Below are 20,104 nucleotides of genomic sequence, written 5' to 3'. Positions count from 1 at the left end.
GAAAGAGTGAGTGTGACCAGGGATCTGTGGGTGCAGGCTGGGTGGCATTGGGGTTGGGTTTAGTGCAATGAAGAGAAAGGTGTGTATGATGAGGTCTTCTGTTACGAAAATGAGAAAGGCAGTGTTCTGGCTTGTGTCTGCTGTGGGTATGAAGAGCAGTCATGAATTTAAACAACAGCAAGGGAAATTCTGATTAGACATTAGGAAAAACTTTCCAATGATAAGGCTAATGAAACGGGAGGATAGAGTGCCTGGGGAGCGCGTGAGTCTCTCTTATTGGAGTCTGTAAAAACAGCCTAGACAAAGTCAGAAATGATTTAGGGGGAGGTGATGCTGCCCTCGGGCAGGTGCATGGACTAGATGTCTCTCTTAAAGCTCAACCTCCTGGAGGCATGTGATTAGATGGGAATTTCAGCTTCTATTACAGAAAGAGAAATGGTACCTCACCCTCACAGTTGAAAGGAAGCACCTGAAAATAAGAGCCAGGTTTGATGCCAGTGCAGGAACCAAAATGCAACTCAAAATTTATCTTTGAGGAAATCCAGACTTTGACATTGGGCTCCAAGTGCCTGAGTGTTGGGGGTAGGCAGTGAGGTTCACCTAAAAGCAGGCGGAGGAAGAAACCTTGGATATTCAATGATCGGGCAACAGAATTCGTCTTCGCATTATCTTATCCCAGTGTTTCATGATCTTTCCGTATTCCTGCCAGTTCCCTTGTGCTTAGATTTTGATGTGTATTTCCCTTCACACCTTTCCCGGATATAACAGTTGTTTAAATGTATTAAATTGTTGGGTGTGTGCAAATATGTGCTTTAAGCTAGGTAGTGATGGAAAAAGAAATTTGGGGTCAACTGCTTCCCCAAAGACCTTTTGGTAGGGTTAATCAGTACACAGAGTAACTTACCCGGGACAGAAGCGCTGGGAGACTCCTCGCCGTGTGTACAGGTAGGCATCCTTTGGAAAGTCAGCATAGCCCTGATTCAGCAGAAGTCCTGCTGTTCCCAACTGCAGAGTTGTTGCCTTTATGGTACTTGTTTTGGTTAGTTTAATAAAAATTTAGAAGTGGGGAAGAGACCTATGAGGGCATCTTGGTTACTGCCCCTGAGGGCCAGTGCAAGGCTGCTCACTTGGAAACGGCTTTAGTTAAAATAATAATTAAGGCAGAGGATGGAAATGGGGGAGGCAGATCTGTTAGGCTAGTGCTGTCCTTACTATGTCCCTTTTCGATTTTAATTGCCTTGGAAAAAAAGGAAGATCACAAGGCTTTAAAAGCTCTGATTCTTCCTGCTCTTCACCCCCCCGCCCCCTCCCCAATCTTGGAGGCATCAACTCTCATCTGTCAAAGTGTAAATCAGCAATTAAAACACAAACAGCGAAATGCCAAAGATGACCCGAAGCACAAAGCAACTGACAAACAAGTCCGGACAAATCGGCGGATAATTTATAAGCATTGCCCTAAAATCTAATTATTTGGCAATTCGAATTTGCAGCCGGCCAGGGCTGTGCAATAAATTTAACCCGCCATAAATTATTTAGGAGCAGCCCATGGTGTAAATCAAAAACACGAGTGTTTGTTTAAGAAATAAGCTACTTGTGCATAAAATGACTCTTTTCTTTAAAGTGGGGAGGGGAAACATCCCTCAACAAAATGAGCTGGTGCTGAGCCTGTCCCCTCTCCACGGAGACTCCCTTGCCTCTTCCACCCTTACCTTTTTTTTGAAGGTGTAAAGCGGTCTTTTGGTAGGAAGTTTTATGCTTTTCCTTATCAGAAAAAATCCCTTTCTCTCAACGGTCTCTGCTTGTTTTTATTGCATTTTGAATAGTCAGCTCTGATTTTTATGGGTGTCTTTTATTCTTGTGTTTATTAAACTTCTTCGCATGGGGGTGGGCGTAAGGGATAAATTATTCTCTGGTAGTTTTTGAACTGAACAGGCCACACGGTCTTCCTCAAATGTATAAATCAGTGTCCTGAAGTGTGCCCTGTCCACTTTGCATGTGGTCTTCTGGATTAAGAGGTTTTGAGAGCCAGGAGGCTCTTGCTGGGCACTGTGTTCTTTTTGTCTAATGATGTTATTGCTCCCCAGATGCAAAACGATAAGCAAGAAGATTGCTCTGTGGGAATTAGTGTAACTTCAGGTGCTTTCTTCTCTGAACTCAACATCTGTCTGTTGCAGGAAATTATTTAGCAAGTAGAGTTGTGTGCTTGTTAATTTCTTTTATTAGCAAGAAGATCAAGACAGCTGAATTTATGCATACCTGCTCTGGTGTTAAAGGGAGGGGAGTTTCATTTAGGATGGTTGGGTAGGGAAAGGCTGGGTTTATAGCAGTGCTTTCACATGCCCTTATGAATTTTTCAAATCCCTCTTAAAAGGAGGTCCCTAGCCATTCCGCAGTTACCCTGCAGCCTCCTGCTGCTGCTCAGTCCACTGGCCTGGGACAGCCAGGTTGCACGGGAGGCTTGCACCTGGGACCTCTTTTTTTGGGAACATGTCTTTTTTTAAAAGGCAAAAATTCTGAGCAAGCTGTCACACAGATTTCCTTGAAGTACGGTGAAACCATAAATGCAAGATTGTTGTAAAGAGGGTGGACCTGGTAATGGATCTGTATAAGCCTCCGGCTCTGTAGGTTCCTATTGTTACCATGTTTGGGGGCGCAGCTGAGGGGAGGGACAGGGTGCCGATGTCTTTTTCTTTAAGCGTGTTAATATTGATTTTAGAAGCTCTGTGTTCCAACAATATAAATGCAAATGCCTTGTAATTGGGAGCTGCGTGCAGAATTTCTCAACAGAAAACATGTTCAACTTTTCATGACAATGAAAGGAAAATAAAAAGCTGCTTATTTATTGCTGGTGGTTTGAATCCTGGATTTCCTTTCAAGTTACTTTGCAGTGCTAAATAAAATACCTAATTGCAGTCCTCACAAAATTCAAATGGGTACATTTGTTCTTCTGTTAGCTTGCGGCTATTTGCAGCCTCTGGACACCCTCAGCATTATTTCAGCACATCCATAACTTCTGGTTGCGCTGTAAGGAAAAGCTGGGAAGGGGGGGAAGACTTAGAAGCCCCAACAGTTGCTGGCACAAATCACTGCTGAAGTTGGAACGTGTACTCGGTGTTGGAAATGGATATGGGTGAGGATCTCAAGGTAGCACTTATGGATGATCAGACTCTGATAAAAGAAAGGGAGTGTCAGTGAACCTCTTCCTTTTAATTACCTTTTGCCGCTCACCTCCACCTTTCCCACCTGGAAAGAAGCAGTGAAAGTCCTTGACGGTGGAGATGGAGCTGAGTGCGTTGAGCTCACCGGGCTGCTGTGAAATGTGAGCGTGCTCCCGGCTGCCTTCCTGCATCACGGTCTGTTGGGGGGTTGTGTGTGTGTGTGTCTAAGTGCTCACCATTTCATAATAATTACTAATGAAATTCTAGATCTGTAATAACATTTTGGATATCTAAAACAAACCATATGCTTGTAAAAAAAAAAAAAAGGGGGAGAGAGAGGAAAAAAAGTGGAAACAGATCAACTTTAAGCCATAAATTCTTGGTAATAGAGGCCTCTTTTCTTTTCCCCCCTTTCTGTTTATGTTTGATAGATATTTTTGTTTCTGCAGGAATGTCAACTCTTAATTTCATGATGTATCATGGGCTTAAGAAAATTGAATTTAATAAAGGCAAAAGATGAATGGCACCTTTAAAGGTCCCAACACTTGTCTTTATTAGCAGGACAAACTGCAGGGTCTCCAAACACTGCTTCTCTCCAAATGAAAGTTTAAATGAAAAGTACAGCAGTGTCACAGGTTAAATTTCATTGCAGGACTGGCTAACGTCGTTAGTGAGGAGTGGGGCTGATTTCATGGGGCTGGTATCTGTTGCCTTAGATACCAGTGGAGCAAACACTGCCAGAGACTGGAAAAAATCTCTGCTATAGGAAGCGTGCAGATAAACAGCCTTTTGGGAAAGGTCCTTTACCACTTGCTTCAAAAACTGACCAAATAAGCCCAAAGAGCGGCTGCACTTTCTCCTGAGATGCTGAAGTTGCTCCTGGGGTTCCACTCCCGCTCCTGGCCGTGCACTTCCCACAGACCTGCAGTAGTTCTGGATATTGTTAAATTTTCCACATTTTTTTAGTACAGCTTTTTATTTCCTCCGTTTATCTTAATCCAGCCCTCCTGGAAGTGCTTTTTGCCTTTGGTTCTGGAAGGCCAGCGACGCCTTTGTGTATCAAATCAGGGGCAGGGCTGTCTTTCAGTCTCGCTTTGCATCCAGCCACTTGATGGCCCCTGAGGATGTTTCTGGTCCCTTAGGACCAATCTTGGTGTGGCAACACAACCCTGCTATGAAACCCAGCTGATGCGTGTCCCTTGTCTTGCCCTGCCATGGGCTTGCCTGCTTCCACGGTCACCCCCTGAGTGGGGTGCAGACCTAAGGGGCAATGAGCCAGTTTGAAGGATGGGGTGGTGTTATCCTGGGATTAAGCCTAGCTCTGTTATGACGTCCTGTGCATTGGCTTCAAACTTTGCAGTCCATTTTCCTTCTGAACAGAAACTTGCTGCATTCAGAGCCTATCTATGGTAGCACTTTTGAAGGGAGGATCAGCTGTGTCCAGCGTTTCTTACGGAGATTGAGTTTCTTGTGTTTCCACAGGTCCTCCTGTGTGGCTGAGGCTGGTGAGTTTGGCTGCACCACAACAGGCAAACTGGGAGATCCTCAGGTGTTTTGCCTCTGTCGTCCTCCCCTTCCAGCCCAGGGGTGGAGTTTCATCTCTTCCCTGGGGAAACTTGGTGACTGCTGGTGGGGTGGTACGGCCATGGGGAAGGATGCGCCTGAACTTCTGCCCTGCCTTAGCCTGCACGGCACACACCGAGTGCGGCACAGCCAACTGTGGGGAAATGGTTAAGCCCTGCATCCTCTGCAGCTTGACTGCTCGGTGTCTACACTTGGGCACTTCAGCACTGTTAACACTTTAATATTTTTTTTTCTAACTTTCCATCTCAGTGGCACGTGTTCCCCGCGTGCCCTGGTCCGGGCTGTGTGCCTGCTGCTCCGGGGAGCCGCTCTGCTGCGGCCACGGGCTCTGTCCACCATGGAAATTGGGTGTTTCTCCTGGCTATTTAAATTATTTGTTGTTTCCATTTACCCACCCAGCTTCTTGCCCCGCCTCTGCCTGCTGGGGTGGTGATGTCATCAGCTCACATGTATGACCTCACGATAATTTCCACCTGCGGGTCATGAGGGTTGCAGCCAGGATCCAAAAACTGTGTTAGTTCCTCTGCAGCGGCTGCATTTTCCACATGCTAATTTTACTCACAGGAGTTGGATTTTTTTTATTTTTTATTATTTCTTATTTGTCTCTTCCAGATGTTTTCAGGCAGTTTTTTTGTTGTTAAACTAATTCCATTCATGTTTTAAAAATTTATGAAAGCGCTAATAAAAATGTCAAAGTGGTAAAAATGTTAGCTTTTGCTCTGCTTTGATTAAATTTTGCAAACTGTTTTTGAATATTAAAAAGCAATATTTTTTTTATTCTCCCTCCCTCTCTCTGTTTCTCTCCAGAAGTGATTTGAGAGGCTTGTTGCATGGATATCACTCAGCGGGCTCATTTGCACTCCAGAACCTTGGTGCCATGCATCTCTATTAAATAACATAGACAAATTATTCTTTAAAGACACCAAACAAATTGTCACTTCTCCTCTTACATTAAACTAGAAGGAGGAGAGGGAGTGGAGAAGGAGGGGGGTGAACACAAAGGATTTTATCGCTTTTATTCAGTGGTCGGCTTTTTTAATTTCATGTATATTTTTTAATAATTGAGAAATCCATCGCAACTGGGTTTGTTTAAACTTTTTATTAACAGGTCCATGTAAATTTTTGATTGCTGATTATTCAAATAATTGAACATTCTTCTGATGAAGGAATGTTTTTATTTCCCTATCAGCATAAATTGGCTACAAAGAGGAAAATTAAGCAGGGCTTGCTACACTGCTGTATCCCATAGGGATGGATTTTGGGGGGTGCTTCCAGCTCCTCTTCTCACTCTGTTGGAGGAGAGCAGTGCTCCTCAGCCTTTCCTGGGAAGGAAGTGCTTTATGCAGTAGCTCTTGTTGTCTGTCTGGTGGTGTCCTCCAAAAGGACAGCAAGGTGGAGAGGGTGGGACTGGTCTTGGGGAGGGCAAAGCCTTTGGGGTGTCCTTGCTAAACAGACGTGAGCCCGTTGCAGATGCGTCTCCATGTTCCCTGGGAGGTGCCAGCACGCGTGAGTGGTGCCGGACCATCTTCCTTAGGTTCAGCTTAGGCAGCGATATGTGTGGTTGCAGCGCTGAGCACAGAGACATCCCTGCCACCCGTCCCAGCCGTGATGAGCGTCGGCACCATCCTCCTCCGTGCTCATGGTGTTGGATGTGCTCTGTTCTCCAGCACCACTTTGCCTCTCATGGTGCAGAGCTTCGTGTCAGGCTTGTTTTTGTTTGGGACTGTCAGGCCCCTCTTTTTACAGCCAGCTTGCTAGGCGAGATCATTTCCAGCTTCATTTCTTGTTTGTTTTAAATGAACAGCTGCTTTTCTTTTTGCCCTATTCAGGAAATCATCGAATTCCCTATCCTGAAGCTGAATGGCAGGACGATGGAGATCGAATCCACCTTTCACATGTATGTTCAGCCTGTGGTGCATCCCCAGCTTACGCCCTTCTGTACAGAGGTAAAGTGCAAAGGTTCCCCAGTGCTCCAAGAGTCTCCCTGGGAAGCAGGTTTCCATTGCACCAGGGGTTGGGGTCGCCTCTTCACAGTGTGGCTGCAAGGCAGCGTGTCATGCCAGCATTAAGAACAAGGGGAATCATATTTTTGTCATTGCAGTAGCATGTAAAGACCTCAGTTTGGATTAATAAATAGCTCTATCTATGATCTGCTAACTAAGATCAGTTGTATTTACAAGTAATGAATGTCTTCCTGGGTGACCATAAAATAAAACCACTCATGTTAGCTGATGCTCAGAATCCTTTAGCCTCTCCGTGAGCTCTTTGTGATTTTTTGCCGTGCTGCTGTGGTGGGGAAGGTCAGAGAGAGCGTGGTCCGAGGGAAGAAAGTGTCGTACTGCTGCATGGTTCAGAGGCTGTAAATGACTCTCCTCTGGGCCTGCCTGTTGGGATTTGATGAGTCCTTCAGAGAGGTGGGGTAACCCATGTCTGTATTTTTAAGACTTTCTTTTTGATGTTGTGCTTGTGGGGCACTTGAAATGATTGTTGGAGAAGTGGCCTCTTGTTACTTGGTTACTCTCATTGCTGAGGACAGCTGCTCTCGAGCTGCAGCCACGTTTCCCCAGGTACAGATGAGAGGATGGAGGTGGTAAACGCGATTCCTGGTGGTTCAAAGGAATATGGGGGCAGAGGTTGTTTTTTGGTTTTGTCTTTTTTTTATTATATTTTCTTCATTCAACACAAAGTTAACTTTCTGCAAGTGTGTTATTCCTCCCTGCTGTAGCCGTTAAAGCAAAGTTTCTAAGTTCCTTTTGCTTTGGGTTTTTTCTTGTTACTCTACTGTTTCAATATTGGCCAGCTCAGCGACCGAAGTACAGGCTATCCAAGTTCTTCATTCTGTCCTGGTCTCATCTGGGATCACTAACACCATGGTGTGTTTTCCCTGACCTCCATGGCTGCAGGTTTAGGTCCTTGAAGTGTTTGCCCCATGTGTACTAACTTGACGAAAAATGACTCCTCTGTGTTAGGTGGAGTCCCCTCCAGGACCAACCAGCTCCTTCCATATTTCCACATTGTAAAATACTTTTTTTTTTTTTATTCTTTTGTAACTAAAAACCAGCTGAAGGTATTTTATTTAAACTTTAAAAAAAAAAAAAAGACTAAGCGCATAAAACATTATTCCCAGGAGAGAGGCTTTCAGAAAGCTATAAATGTGTGAAAACAGAGGGCTATAATGGAAATGGTTTTGCAGCCTTAATGCTAGAAGGCTGGACAACTACTTTGGCTGTCCTTATCCCCATGAGACTTGCTGGACATATGCTTGTACAGTTGTGATAAATCTCACAGCTTGCACCTGATCTTTGCTAAAAGCAACGTCATCTTCTAGAGTAGGGCCCAAAATGTCCATTTTGCATGTCATCTAAATTCTAGAGAGAAGTCGTCTCACCTATTAACTCCCACCGAAATTCCTTTTTTTGGAAATTCCTCTGTTGCGTCCTTTCTCCTGCTGCTAAAGGTTGCAGCTCTGCTGTTGCACAAGAGCCTGCATGACTTGCTTGGTATGGCTGTCCGAGCTGAACGGAGCCTCCAGCCTGCTGCAGCCCGAGGACATTGAGAGGTTCTCTGGACACCAAGCTTGTGACAGAGACGTTCAGCCCATCTAATGCTTCGTCACTGTGGTGCCAGTTTCTCTGCCTTCTCTTGCTCTCAGGAGCCTGGAGCAGCTGTTTGTGTCTTTGCAGGTTTGTGTCTCCTGCATGGAGCCCTTCAGCAAGCAAGGCTGTGTGTGTGTGCTGGCCGTGCATTTGCAGGAGTCCCCAGGATGGGCACGGGCATCCCAGCTGCAGTGTTGCACTGCAGATTCTGCTGCTGACGTCGGTCTGGTGTCTTGTATCCAGAGTTGGATAAAAATCGGCAGTGCTGAGGCCAGCAGGCAAAATGATCGCAGAACCCCCACCGGTGTGTATCGGTGGCACAAAACGGTCCAACTCACCGGGTTTGGCAAGTTCTCTGTTATTAACAGCGTGGGTTAGGGAGCTGGTTTTAATCCTAGCCTGGAAGCCACTGGCTCCTGGGCAACCCCCCACTGCGCCTGTGCTGCTCAGTGCACAGCATGGCCCATGTCCCTCCTGGCTCGGCAGTCACCCTGCATGTTGCAGGGGCCGCCGTGAGGTCCAGGGAGTAAGATCGTGCTGGAGAGGTAACTGGGCTTGTCCCTGGGCCCGTATCTGAGGCTGACTTTACTAAACAGTTGCAAAAATATCCTTTTGTATTTGCAGCTGCTTTTTTGCGGAGGCTGTACTGGCTGCGTAGAGACCTGTGGGGTCGGTGGCTCCTGCTAGGCAGGCGCAGGGGTCAGCCCCGTGCCGCTGGTGTAGGTTCCCCTGAGACCCCGGGGACACAGCTGGGGCGTGCTGTGTGTCCAGCTCCTGTGGAGCCGCTGCCTGCACAGCTCCAGCGTTTGCCATTGACTTTCAGCTGTTTTATGTTTTCTGAAAAATAACCATTTTGCTAAATGCCAGTAAAGGGCTTTGTCTAGGCACCTCTGCTTACAAAGGGTGAGATTTATTGGCCTCTTTGTCTACAAAGAAAGACCAGGCCTGATTATCAGATTGTACACCAGAGACAAGTGCTTAGGTAATCAGCAAACTGTCTTGGAGTAGAAATACGATGGTTTCCCAGATAAACTCTGTAGGAAAAGCAGTGGTGTTGACATTACACTGGAGCTTGTCTGCTGTGCTGCTGCTTTCCCCTTTCCCCTCCGCTCGCCGCCTTTGCCAGGAAGCAGTAGGACTGCGTAGTATAGACTGTGTGTGGGAGGATTACCGGGGTTGCTTGACGTTACTCCTTGGGTCTGGAGTACCTCTCACATCTCTCTTCATTCCTGACGAAGACAGCACAGCACGGGAAGGGTGTCTGCAAGGGTGGAGGGCTCATGGTCACCCTCAAGGCGTCTCTTTGCTTAGCTTTTGGTGTGTCTGTGCTCTCCCCTGGCTACAGGAGGTTCCTCTGACTCCCCACACGTCTTCCAGTGCTGGCTCACTCTTTAGCCCTCATATGGTCCCCTTTCTCTTGACCTGCTTCTGTAAAACAACAGGTCATGAGGCTTGGTTATGATGAGGGGTGTGCTGAATGTTTAGACAGAGAAGGTGGAAAGTGCTTGCAAGTGGTTAAAAGATGTTGTTAGGTATATAAAGCTCATCATGCCCTTTTGGAAGGAACAAGTGGTTTGATGCCTAAGAAAGTTCATGCCAGGAACTTAAGTGAAAGGTTCCCTCTACACAGAAGGTGCTTGTACAGGCTTTTTCATGGTACTTTGCTGTCTTTTTATGATTAATTCTTATTGATTTTTTTCCTGAAGGAACCGACAATAGAAGTACAAAAAGATAAATGCCTTATAGCTTGTTTATGTTCCCAAGTACCATGTGCTTCTTGAGATCGCCAGTGAAACTTTATAATTGTGCAGTTTTATGTTTTTATACTTTATCAAAGCTGCAAGACTAGATAGTGCTGCAGAGATCCAATGCACTAGGTTGGGTGTTACAGATGGACATAACTGATAACAGAAAGGATGAGAAAGTCTGAGAGAGTAGAAATGTGGTCCCTTTTGAGCACTCTCTGACCTGTATTGAAATGTACCCATGGAGCAGGTATATCCCTTTGTATTCGTGTGTGGGATTTCTGCAGCATGAATCTTGCGTGCGTGTGTGCTTGGCGATGTGTTCTTGTACAGATAAGTTGATACTTCGCTTGGCCTGGCAGGGAAGGATGGAAGACGTCTTGGGCAAGATCAAGCAGTGACTCTTTGGTGGGACCTCTGCGTCTGCCTTCCCGTCCCTCCCTCCTCCTGATGGGAAATGTCCGGATGAGGACATTTCACCCTGTTCTCCTATGGCCATCAGGGTGCGGTGCTGAACAGATGCAGTCTTGAAGGTGCCCGGAGCGGTAGAAGCCATTTACATCAGTGCTGGCCACGATACTGAAAGGTTGCCAGTCATCCGTAGTACAGGAAAGACATGGACCTGTTGGAGCGGGTCCAGAGGAGGGCCACAAAAATGATCAGAGAGATGGCACACCTCTCCTGTGAGGAAAGGCTGAGAGAGTTGGGGTTGTTCAGCCTGCAGCAGAGAAGGCTCCAGGGAGACCTTATTGTGGCCTTTCCGTACTTTAAAGGGGGCTTATAAGAAAAACGGGTACAGACTTTTTAGTAGGGCCTGTTGCGATGGGACAAGGGATTATGGTTTTAAACTGAAAGAGGGTAGATTCAGACTAAATATAAGGAAGAAATTTTTTACAATGAGGGTGGTGAAACACTAGAACAGGTTGCCCATAGATGCCCCATCCCTGGAAACATTGAAGGTCAGACTGGATGGGGCTCTGAGCAACCTGATCTAGTTGAAGATGTTCCTGCTCATTGCGGGGTGGGGGGTTGTGGACTAGATGAACTTTAAAGGTCCCTTCCAACCCAAACTATTCTATGATTCCGTAGTCCTTTCCCAAAAGCTCATCTTTCAGCCACTTCCAGAGGTTTGATTTGAGCTGCCCTCTGAGAAGCAGTGCCAGCAATTTGCAGTAGGTGAGCTGTCCACCTCTGCCAGGCGAATGCATGGAGAGGAAGACAGCAAGAAAAGCAAAAAACAAGCCAGTGAGCTTTAAAAACTGCTCTAAAGAGCCGTGCGTTAATGTCTCAAATCTATTTGCCTCTCAGAGTATGGGAAGTCTGTAGGTAGCAGGTGTTACCCAGTTAAAATACAGATTAATATAAAACCAGTTTCTGGAATACAAAAGAGTGTCTGCGTCCCTCCACTTCCTTAAAATTCCACCTCATAATGGCTTGATGAACTTGAGAAACCCACCTAGAGGAACTCTGCATTCTTAAAATTAAAATACTTTCCCTAAAAGGTGTATATTACCATTCCGTCGAAGTCACTATGAGAAAATAATCTTTCCACTTACAGCTTATTCAGTGAGTCAGGTATTTGGTATTCATTAAATGTAATTACAGTTTAATTGGAGTTTAATCTCTTTTTTTTTTTTCCTTCCTTCGAGTTCAGTGCTGTAAGCCAAGCAGCCAAAGAAACGCAGAAGTAGAAACTGTTGAGCTTCTTTCAGTTGCCACACATTTAATAAAGCAGAGCCTTGTGGCTTGTGAGAGGGCTTATGTTTTACGTACGAGTAGGTTGAGCTGGTCTGTGGAAGGGTTACTCCTGGGTGGTGGTGGGGCTGTCAGCACCTCTCGACTGGACGCTATGGCTTCTGGAGGCTTGGGTGCGTGTGCAGGCAGCAGGGCATGCTCCTAGGCTGTGTTTGACCTTTATTTTATGAAAACGTGTGAGATGTGTAGCTTCAGGAAAGTGCCGTATGAAGTGAAATCCTGTAGTGTGCACTTGTTTTAATAATGATTTTTTTAATTACTTGGGTGCATTGATGGCAAGCTACTGACCTCCGATACTCAATATGTTAAAAGACAGTTTTGTCAGTTGGAAGGCAGACAGAAAAAATATCTGTTTTCCATGTGCCCCAAGCTATCCTGGGCAGACACAGGCAGAGGCCCATGAGACTGCATCTTTTTATGCATGTGTCTAGCTTTAAACAGCCAAGCAGTCTGGGTACAGTCAGTAGGACTATCTGTTGGCAGGACCTGTTCCTAAGGAACCTCCTGAAAAATAGTGTGGACCAGGGTTCTGGAAGAAAGTGATTTTCTTCAGATTTCATTCAGTTGTTTTAAATACAGTTTCGAAATGCAGGGGGATGCTGTGACGGACTCTGGGAAAGCGCGTGTGCTGGCTGCCCAGCGCAGGGGAGGATGACTGGGTCCGCTCTGGGTCTCACTTACCAATGGTGGTCTTTTCTGTTCATCTAACACTGTGCAATTTTGGTGTCACCGTGGTAGCAGGGGAATGGCCAGAGACCCCAGTAGTTACTGCTGCCTGTGTAAGTCAGGGCAACTTCAAAACTGGTGAAATGTGTGTTGAAAAAAGGCAGCATTTTGGGCATCGTGCTGGTGCTTCAAGCAGAGGGCACCACTGCTCCCCAAGTGGATCCTGCCCTGTTGAGAGTTTGCTGGCGTATGGTGTGGGCAGGAGCCCCCCTACATTTCTGTGTTTGGGATGAAGCTGTGCCCTTGCCCGTGGCTGTGGAGCTGTCAGGGTCACTCTGCTGTGGCTGGCTTCTCAGCAATGTCCACGTGGGTCACAGGAGGATGTTTTGGTTGCAGCGAGATGGACAGGAGAGGAGACCTCTCTAATGATCTTTTGAATGCTGCTCTGACGGCTGCTTTCTGTTTGTCTCTCATTTCAGCTGACTGGGATTATTCAAGGCATGGTGGATGGGCAGCCAAGCCTCCAGCAAGTGCTTGAGGTAAGCAGAGTAACCTTTAGTTCCCGAACTCTGACCTCTGGTCCTGTCGTCCCCTCTTCATCTCTCTCCCTGCACCCTCCCCTTGCTGAGAATTGAACCGCGTAATTTGACTATGATTACAGCTTCATTAGAATAACATTTGCTGTCACGTTGGTGACACGCTGCTGAGAGTATTGAACCATTGATCTGTCATCTCCAGCTGTTCATGTCAAGGGTGCTGACAAGATATCCAAACTCCTGCCAGTAGATAGGAGAAGAGGCGATTCTTGCTTGAGCCAGTTTTAAAGCACCAAGACATTGCTTGAGACCACTGCTGTGGGAGCTTCTGCCTTCGTTTTCTTTCCCCTCCCTCAGCACTTTATTAAATTAATTTTTTCTACCTATTTAAATGCTCAATAATACATGTAGTATAGAAAGAATATGCCTCTAAAATCTAATCTGGAGGATGTGCAAATGCAGATATAGCCCTAATAATGCCATCTGCTTAATGTTGAGTTCCTCTACAGCATTTAGGGCTTAATTAGCTTGGAAGTATTTCTCTATCAATAGCTTTTGTTGGTAGTCAAATAGTGAAGGAAACCTCCTCAAGCAGAGCCTGCTCGGGCTGCAGGTTGCTGTTCGATGCATTGTCTCTGTCAGGATTTCCACTGCTGTGTTACCTAATTGTTCCTAATCAGAATAATTGCAACAATTGCTTATGTGAGGAAATCAAATTAAAGGCTTTAAAATTCTCCATGGAGACAGCACTTCATGGGCGCTCACATCAGGGCATTTAGAAAGGTTACCACTGCTGTCCCTTGCTCCAGGAAGCCTTGTGCAGGGCTGGCTGTAAGATCCCAGCAGCCGAGGGAGGCAAAAATGGGGCTGAGAGGCTGGATGCTGCTTTGTGGGGAGCTTTACTCTAGAGGAACATTGTACAATTGGTCACAGAAAGAAGCGCTGTCCTCTGCCAGAAAGGCTGCTGCGGTGACATGAGGCTGAAGACCGTGCTTTGCGGAGGTGACATCTCGTATCCGTGCAAACTCCCAACTCTCCCCGGTCCCTGGTGCTCTTCAGAGAGCATGTAGCAGTGGTGTGTGTCTGTAAGCGTAGGGATGCCTGTGCCTGCTTCCCCAGGAGGGAGAGCCCTCTTTGCCTGGATGGGTGAACGTACATCGCCGCTGGAGTATTACAGAAAATGGTTCATTCTGTTTCTACGGGAGCTTCTTACAGTGTGGAAACATTTCTGTAGATTGTTTTTTTTATTTGGACTGAAACGGTGTTCATACAGCAGCATGTTTCTAGGTTAAAATGAGATTCGGGTCAGGCAGCTTCTGGGGCATGCTAGGAGTGGAAGGTGTCAAGCAAGGGGAAAAGAGGAGGGATTTCTCTTGCTGAAGCACTGGAAATGCTGCTAGCGAGGCTGTATAATAGCAGCTGATTGCTTGTCACCTGCCACCAGAAGATTTTGGGCATGCCATTTGCTAGTTCTAGATGGAATAAGTGTCTGTGCAGGGGTTTTAGTCTAGGTTAGTTCCTCCTGGTTAATCTCAGAGATGGATGTGCATCCTCCAGATTAACGTGGCCCATTTCTGAAGTGGATCCAGAATATCTGTCCCTGTGGGAAGTTGATCAGGAATAGTGGATTTGCTTTAAATACACACTGTACCCTGAACAAGCACCTCCTCAGAACTGTAAGTAGGAAAGAGAGACCCAGCCTGAGGAAGGGGACACGTAGCTTTGCTTGTTACTGCCACACAGTGCCTGTGTATGCCCAGCCCTTCCATTTCTCCCCCTCTCCCATATCCCCTTGGAGCTGTATGAATTGGAGCCTGCGAGAAATGCTGTAGGTGAGGGATGCCGTCCCAGGATGCCTGTGTTTTCTCTTCACTGGATGGGACACAAGTTATGCTCACTGCGAGCCCGTTTGGTAAAGGGAAAGGAAAAGTGAGGGAGGAATGCCAGGTAACGGTGCGGTTGTATTGTCCTGTTAACGCTGCACAACTTCCATCCTGCCACGAGCAGAGCTGCTGCGGTGTCTGATAAGATCATCTCTGCTCTGGTTGCCTGATGTCTCCTATCAGAAATCTTCAAAGGTCCAAGCGTGCTGTTGTTGAGATGGCAAGCAAAGAGAGAAGAGAGAGAGGGAGAGGGTGGATAAGATCACAATTTTCTTCTCTCTTGATTGCAAGCAGCTTATCTGAGTTTAACTGTTGTGGCTCGGCCTGTCTCTGCAAAACTCATCCCCTTTTCTTGCCTTCCTTTCAGAGGGTTGACGAGTGGATGGCGAAGGAAGGCCTCTTAGATCCCAGCGTCAAGTCGATTTTTGTGACCTGTGGAGACTGGGATTTGAAAGTGATGTGAGTATGGAAGGGGAGGGAGATTCTTCTGGGCTTTATTGCTCCATGCTTGCCTGTAGTGCATGCGTCTTTGTCCTTACAAGCCTCCAACCGTCCCTAGTCTATCTGTCTTAGGGAAATCATTGCTTGCTATGCATAATTGGGAGTGGAGGCCTGTTTAAGAAGACACGTAGGTGCTGGGCACAGTGCAAGATCACTGCCTAGGATATTCCCTATAGCAAATGAATCTTTTCAGAACCCCAAGAAAGGTTTAAACTGGAGCTTTGTGATGTTTTCCCTTTTATCCAATATACTTTCCAAAGGGATGGATGTTTCTGAGTGCATACACGGAACTCTTTCTGTACACCCAAATCAAGCAACGGTGCTTACCTGACTTCTGCATGCAAGGCTTTCTCTCTGATGTCTTGGCACACTAACTGGATGTGAATCACAGAGTAGTCTTTGGAAGGAGAGCACAAGCCAAGTCTGGCATGCTTCATCGGTGTTCTTATTGTTAAGGTCATCTTCATCAGCTGGGCGACTGTATCTGGACAGTAGCAGGTGGGGACCTGCACTGGGATCTGCAAGTGTCAGTGTATGTGCATGTTTTGTTATGAAAGTAGTTAGACCACCAACCTAAAATTGTTATTGTAAAATGGAGTTAAATGTCTAAGAATTAGATTAGTCTAATCCATAAGGTGTTTGCAGATCAGTGTCATATTGTGCTGAATTCACTTAGATTCCTGTAATCTCGCTTCAGCTTTTCATTTCCTCAGAGCACTGGGTAAAGACTGCTGTTGTTATCACACTGGTGAAGCATGGGCTTGACATATCCGATACTAAACTGACATCCACAACTCGTTAGTAATGTTACTTGGTTTTCCCTGTGACATTGGTTTCCCCAAGTCGGAAGCCTGAATAAACTGCACACAGCCTGGGAGCACTCAGCACCAGTTCTTCCCTGCAGAGTGGTAGCTCCTTGCCTTTCTTGGTGTGATTAGCGAGACATGAGATACGAGGACCGAAGCAGCAGCACAAGTGCTAGTGGAGATGAGAAATTTGCCATGCTCCAGACAGGAGTGTGGTATGAGAGCTTTTGAGTCAAAATCTGGGTCTCTGCTGGGGCCATGACCAGAGCTGGTATATATTGCAAATTCCTGTGTTACTGGTTTAAATTAAGAGTGAGGCTTATTTTTCTTTATATATAAATTTTTAAACTTTTATTAGAGACCAGCACCAAGACAGCTGCAGGGATGTGCTAAACTTCTGTTTCTCATCTGTTCTCTTTTCTCAGTTCTTTACTCCTCTACTGACGTTCTGAGAGTCCAGTTTACTGCTTTTGGTGATGATTGTGAGGAACACAGTTATCTGTGTTCAAAGCCCATCTTTCCATCACTTTCACAGTGATATAACAAGGTTTCCAGATAACAACATCCTAACTTGGTGTGTGTATGGAGTGGGCAACCTTCTGGATGGTGGTTTTTTTGTTGTGGTGTTTTGTTTTGTTTTGTTTCTTCAGAACTCTACAGTGGGCAAATAGAGGTAAAGATGAGCCCCATTTCTGGTGAGCCATAGGGGTTGTGGAGTGAGCTGGCTCAGCAGGACGTGCAGTTTTAGAGCAGAGATACTCGATTCGCCATTTGCAGTGGTCTCTCGCATGGATTGTGCCTCACTAGTCAGCTGGAAAAGAAGACCCCACTCCTGGCTGTGAGGGTGCAGCGAGGGGTTCATTTCTGCCTCTTCCTTTTAAAAGTTTTTTTTAAACCATTAACTTCGGAATTCAATCCTGAACCATCTCCAGGGCAAAGCAGAAAATACATTTCGTGTTTCCAGCCACATGGATAGCGGGAGTCTGGCTGCAGCCCCTTGGTGAGTAGCACATCACGCCACGCCGTCACCGATTGGGTGCAGCAGCGTGTAGCGTCACATCTGATTAGCGCTGTGCCAGTGAATGAGGCTTGAGTGAGGACTCCCTGCCAGCTCTGACTTGTCTCATTTCCCATTACTTTTATCCGTCACCACAAATGCCGAGTCTCCCTCCTGAACTAATTAAGTTTGCGTGTGTTTAGACACATTGCCAAATAAGGTTTAGCAAAGCAGAACTGAGCATCTCTTTTTAAAGAGGGAAGGTAGAAAGCTGAAACAAGGCTGCTCAGAGAGGGAGATAGAGCCTCAGAGATGTGGAACATCTAGGACGTATTCCAGGGAATCACCCCGTGCTTCCCTACAAGACTTGCGGTGTAGCTGGTGCCCTTTGCTACCATGTGGAGACCACACGCTGGGCACAGAAGGCACTGGGGCAGTGGGAAGGGAGGTGGTGCTGCTTGTCCACATTTGGAGGAGTGTGTTGGTGGAAGCATTGCGTGGTAGAAGCCCCACTGGGTTCCAGAGGAATTCGGGACGATGAGGTGAGTGCAGCGCTTCCTGGCTTAGGGAGTGGCAGCTTGGGGCAGGTCTGTTCCTAACTCTGCTGCTCCATTTCTCAGCTTTCTTAATAATGACAGCTGTTTGCACAGCTGCCTGTGAAGCAAGCTTCAGTCCTCTTACTCAGTGTCTCATGTGGTTTGGAGTTCCTGTCCTCCGTTGCCCTTAGCTCTGCTGTTGGTGGGAAACCATGCAGCCTTGTTCCTGGCTTCTCCAGCAACGACCTGGGCATTTAGTTTGGCTTCTGTCTGCATGTGCTGTTGAAGAGTTGAGGCACGGTATCTTCTGGACAAGCCTGTCTACTGTGAGTGCTTCCAGCAGGTGCCACTGGTAGGTGCCAGGGCACTCAGAGGCACAGTGGGATGAGCAAGCTGGACGGGGAGGGGGAGTAGCTGGAACAAAGAGGAGGAATCTACAGGTCTGTCAATGGTGGATGTGGGTACAAGGTGGGGAAATAGCCCTGTCAAAGCCAGGAGTTGCAATACGTGTAGCACTCCTAGCTCAAAGAAGAACACCACAGGAACAGCGATGGTCAAGATACTGCTCTCTGCTGACGGTGTCTAGCAGTATCTGAGTCTGCAGGATTCAAGATGGAAACTCAGCTGCTAAAGGACCTGTGAAGCATCTGCTTGGCTTGGGGATTCAGGGAATTGAGGCATTGTGTGGCTACAGACTTGATTTCTCTTGAACATTGGAGCTGTCTTGGAAGATCGCAGAGCTGTTTGTCTGACCTCCCTCTGACAGCAGAGAGCCCTAGTCACAAGGAGCTGGGTGCCCACGAGAGGACACCAAGCATCTGGGAAGGGCTTGTGGAGGTTCAGCATGAGTTGAGGTCCTCAGCCATGCCACCAAAGGCTTTGTCGTGGGTACGGTGCACCATCAGAAGACGACTCCCTGTTGGACGGATTTGGTTGCTGCTGGAGAGAGGCCATTGTGCGAGAGGGCTCAGAAATGGAACGGTGATCCTCTACGGGCTGCGCTTGGATCAACCGGCTTTCAGCGCTCAGTGTGTGTGAACCAGGCTGGAGTCGAGGAGACAGCAGCTCTCCTGCCACCCCTCCCCTTCCCTCTTGTTAAGATGCAATTTCTCTAATGAGGAAAACCTCTTGAGTAGGAACATCACCTTTCTGAAGGCTTGTCCTGACAAGGCAGTTCAAGCCGACAGAGTCGCATATCAACTTCAGCAAGTATCAGTCACTCATTACAGAGACTCTTCTCCCCCCACACCCCCCAGCAACACCCCTCGTTCCCAGACAAAGGAATGAATCACACTCCTGCTCTTGAATACATCATGACAAGTCGTGGTTCTAATGAGAGAGGGCCATTCATTCTGGGTGGAAAGTTCCCTGTGTCGACACAGAAATGTTATTAATTAAAGAGAGCTACCTGAAGCAAAAGATGAAAGGAGCACCAGACCTGCCAAGCTAAAATATGAGTGGGGATACAGCCTCGTTAGGCACACGGTCCTCAGGCCTCCGAGTGCTCAGCAGGAGGATTCCTTTAGCCTGTTGCAAGGAGCTATCCTCCAAGTTTAATAGCTCCAGGGATGGATTCAGATACCTGGTGTAGTCTGCTTTAGTGCTTGGACCTCATCCTGCACCTAGGATGGAATTGCCACTAGTCATTAATCAAATTTCATTGATGCAGCATTGGGTGGTGAGGGTAACGTGCCTCTGAAGGGCTGAGGGAGCTGCTGACTGCAGGAGATGGTTTTAGTGGAAAAGAGGGTACTCGGTGTCTGCCAGGGTTGAGCCCTTGTAATGTAAGCTCTTTAGTGTGGTTTATCTCCTCTGAAATGTCAAATTGCCTCCCTCCATGTATGGAACAGGTTGCCTGCTCTTAAGCACAGTGTGAATTAGTCTTGGCAACCAAAGAACCTTTTAACTGTGTGTTCATAGCTACAGAGCTGAGATACAGTGAGGTTAAGTGATATGCCTATGGTTGTGCAGGCAGGCAGAGGCAGAGAGAGGAGCTCAAGCTACGTGTGCTGAATCTCAGACCTGCACCTTAACGTCAAGAGCATCAGTTAATCCTTTGCCTTCCAGTTTTGGATCATTCTGCAAACACATTGAACATAGGTAAACATGCATGTAGGCTTTGGTCTGTATACCTCCAACATGAAGATGCTTGTATTGCACTTGCTGTGGCTGATCATAACATGCTAATTTACGTCTTTACAGGAAAGTACTGCTCAGAAGTTTTTTATTTTCTTAAATAAGTGTTAAAAGGCAAGTACTCTCTAATATAGTGATAAAACACAGTGAAGTGTCTTGAAATGTTTATAGCCCTTGGTGCTCTTCCTAGGTTGCATATTAGTAA

The 20,104-nt window shown here is 46.7% G+C and overlaps 1 protein-coding gene across 1 annotated transcript in view; it reads left to right on the top strand.

The window, feature by feature from the left end:
* ERI3 (ERI1 exoribonuclease family member 3) overlaps window positions 1-20,104 on the top strand; it is a 126,054-nt gene that overhangs the window by 7,958 nt on the left and 97,992 nt on the right. Inside the window, exons 2-4 of the mRNA XM_059822047.1 lie at window positions 6,572-6,688; window positions 12,984-13,043; window positions 15,291-15,382. Of these exons, the coding sequence (XP_059678030.1) occupies window positions 6,572-6,688; window positions 12,984-13,043; window positions 15,291-15,382 (269 nt within the window). The remainder of the gene's footprint in view (window positions 1-6,571; window positions 6,689-12,983; window positions 13,044-15,290; window positions 15,383-20,104) is intronic.

The sequence above is a fragment of the Gavia stellata genome, chromosome 10 (assembly GCF_030936135.1).
Source record: "Gavia stellata isolate bGavSte3 chromosome 10, bGavSte3.hap2, whole genome shotgun sequence".
In the NCBI taxonomy this organism is placed as follows: Eukaryota; Metazoa; Chordata; class Aves; order Gaviiformes; family Gaviidae; genus Gavia; species Gavia stellata.
The sequence above is the reverse complement of the archived record's forward strand: the minus strand, read 5'-3'. Positions and strand labels throughout refer to the sequence as shown.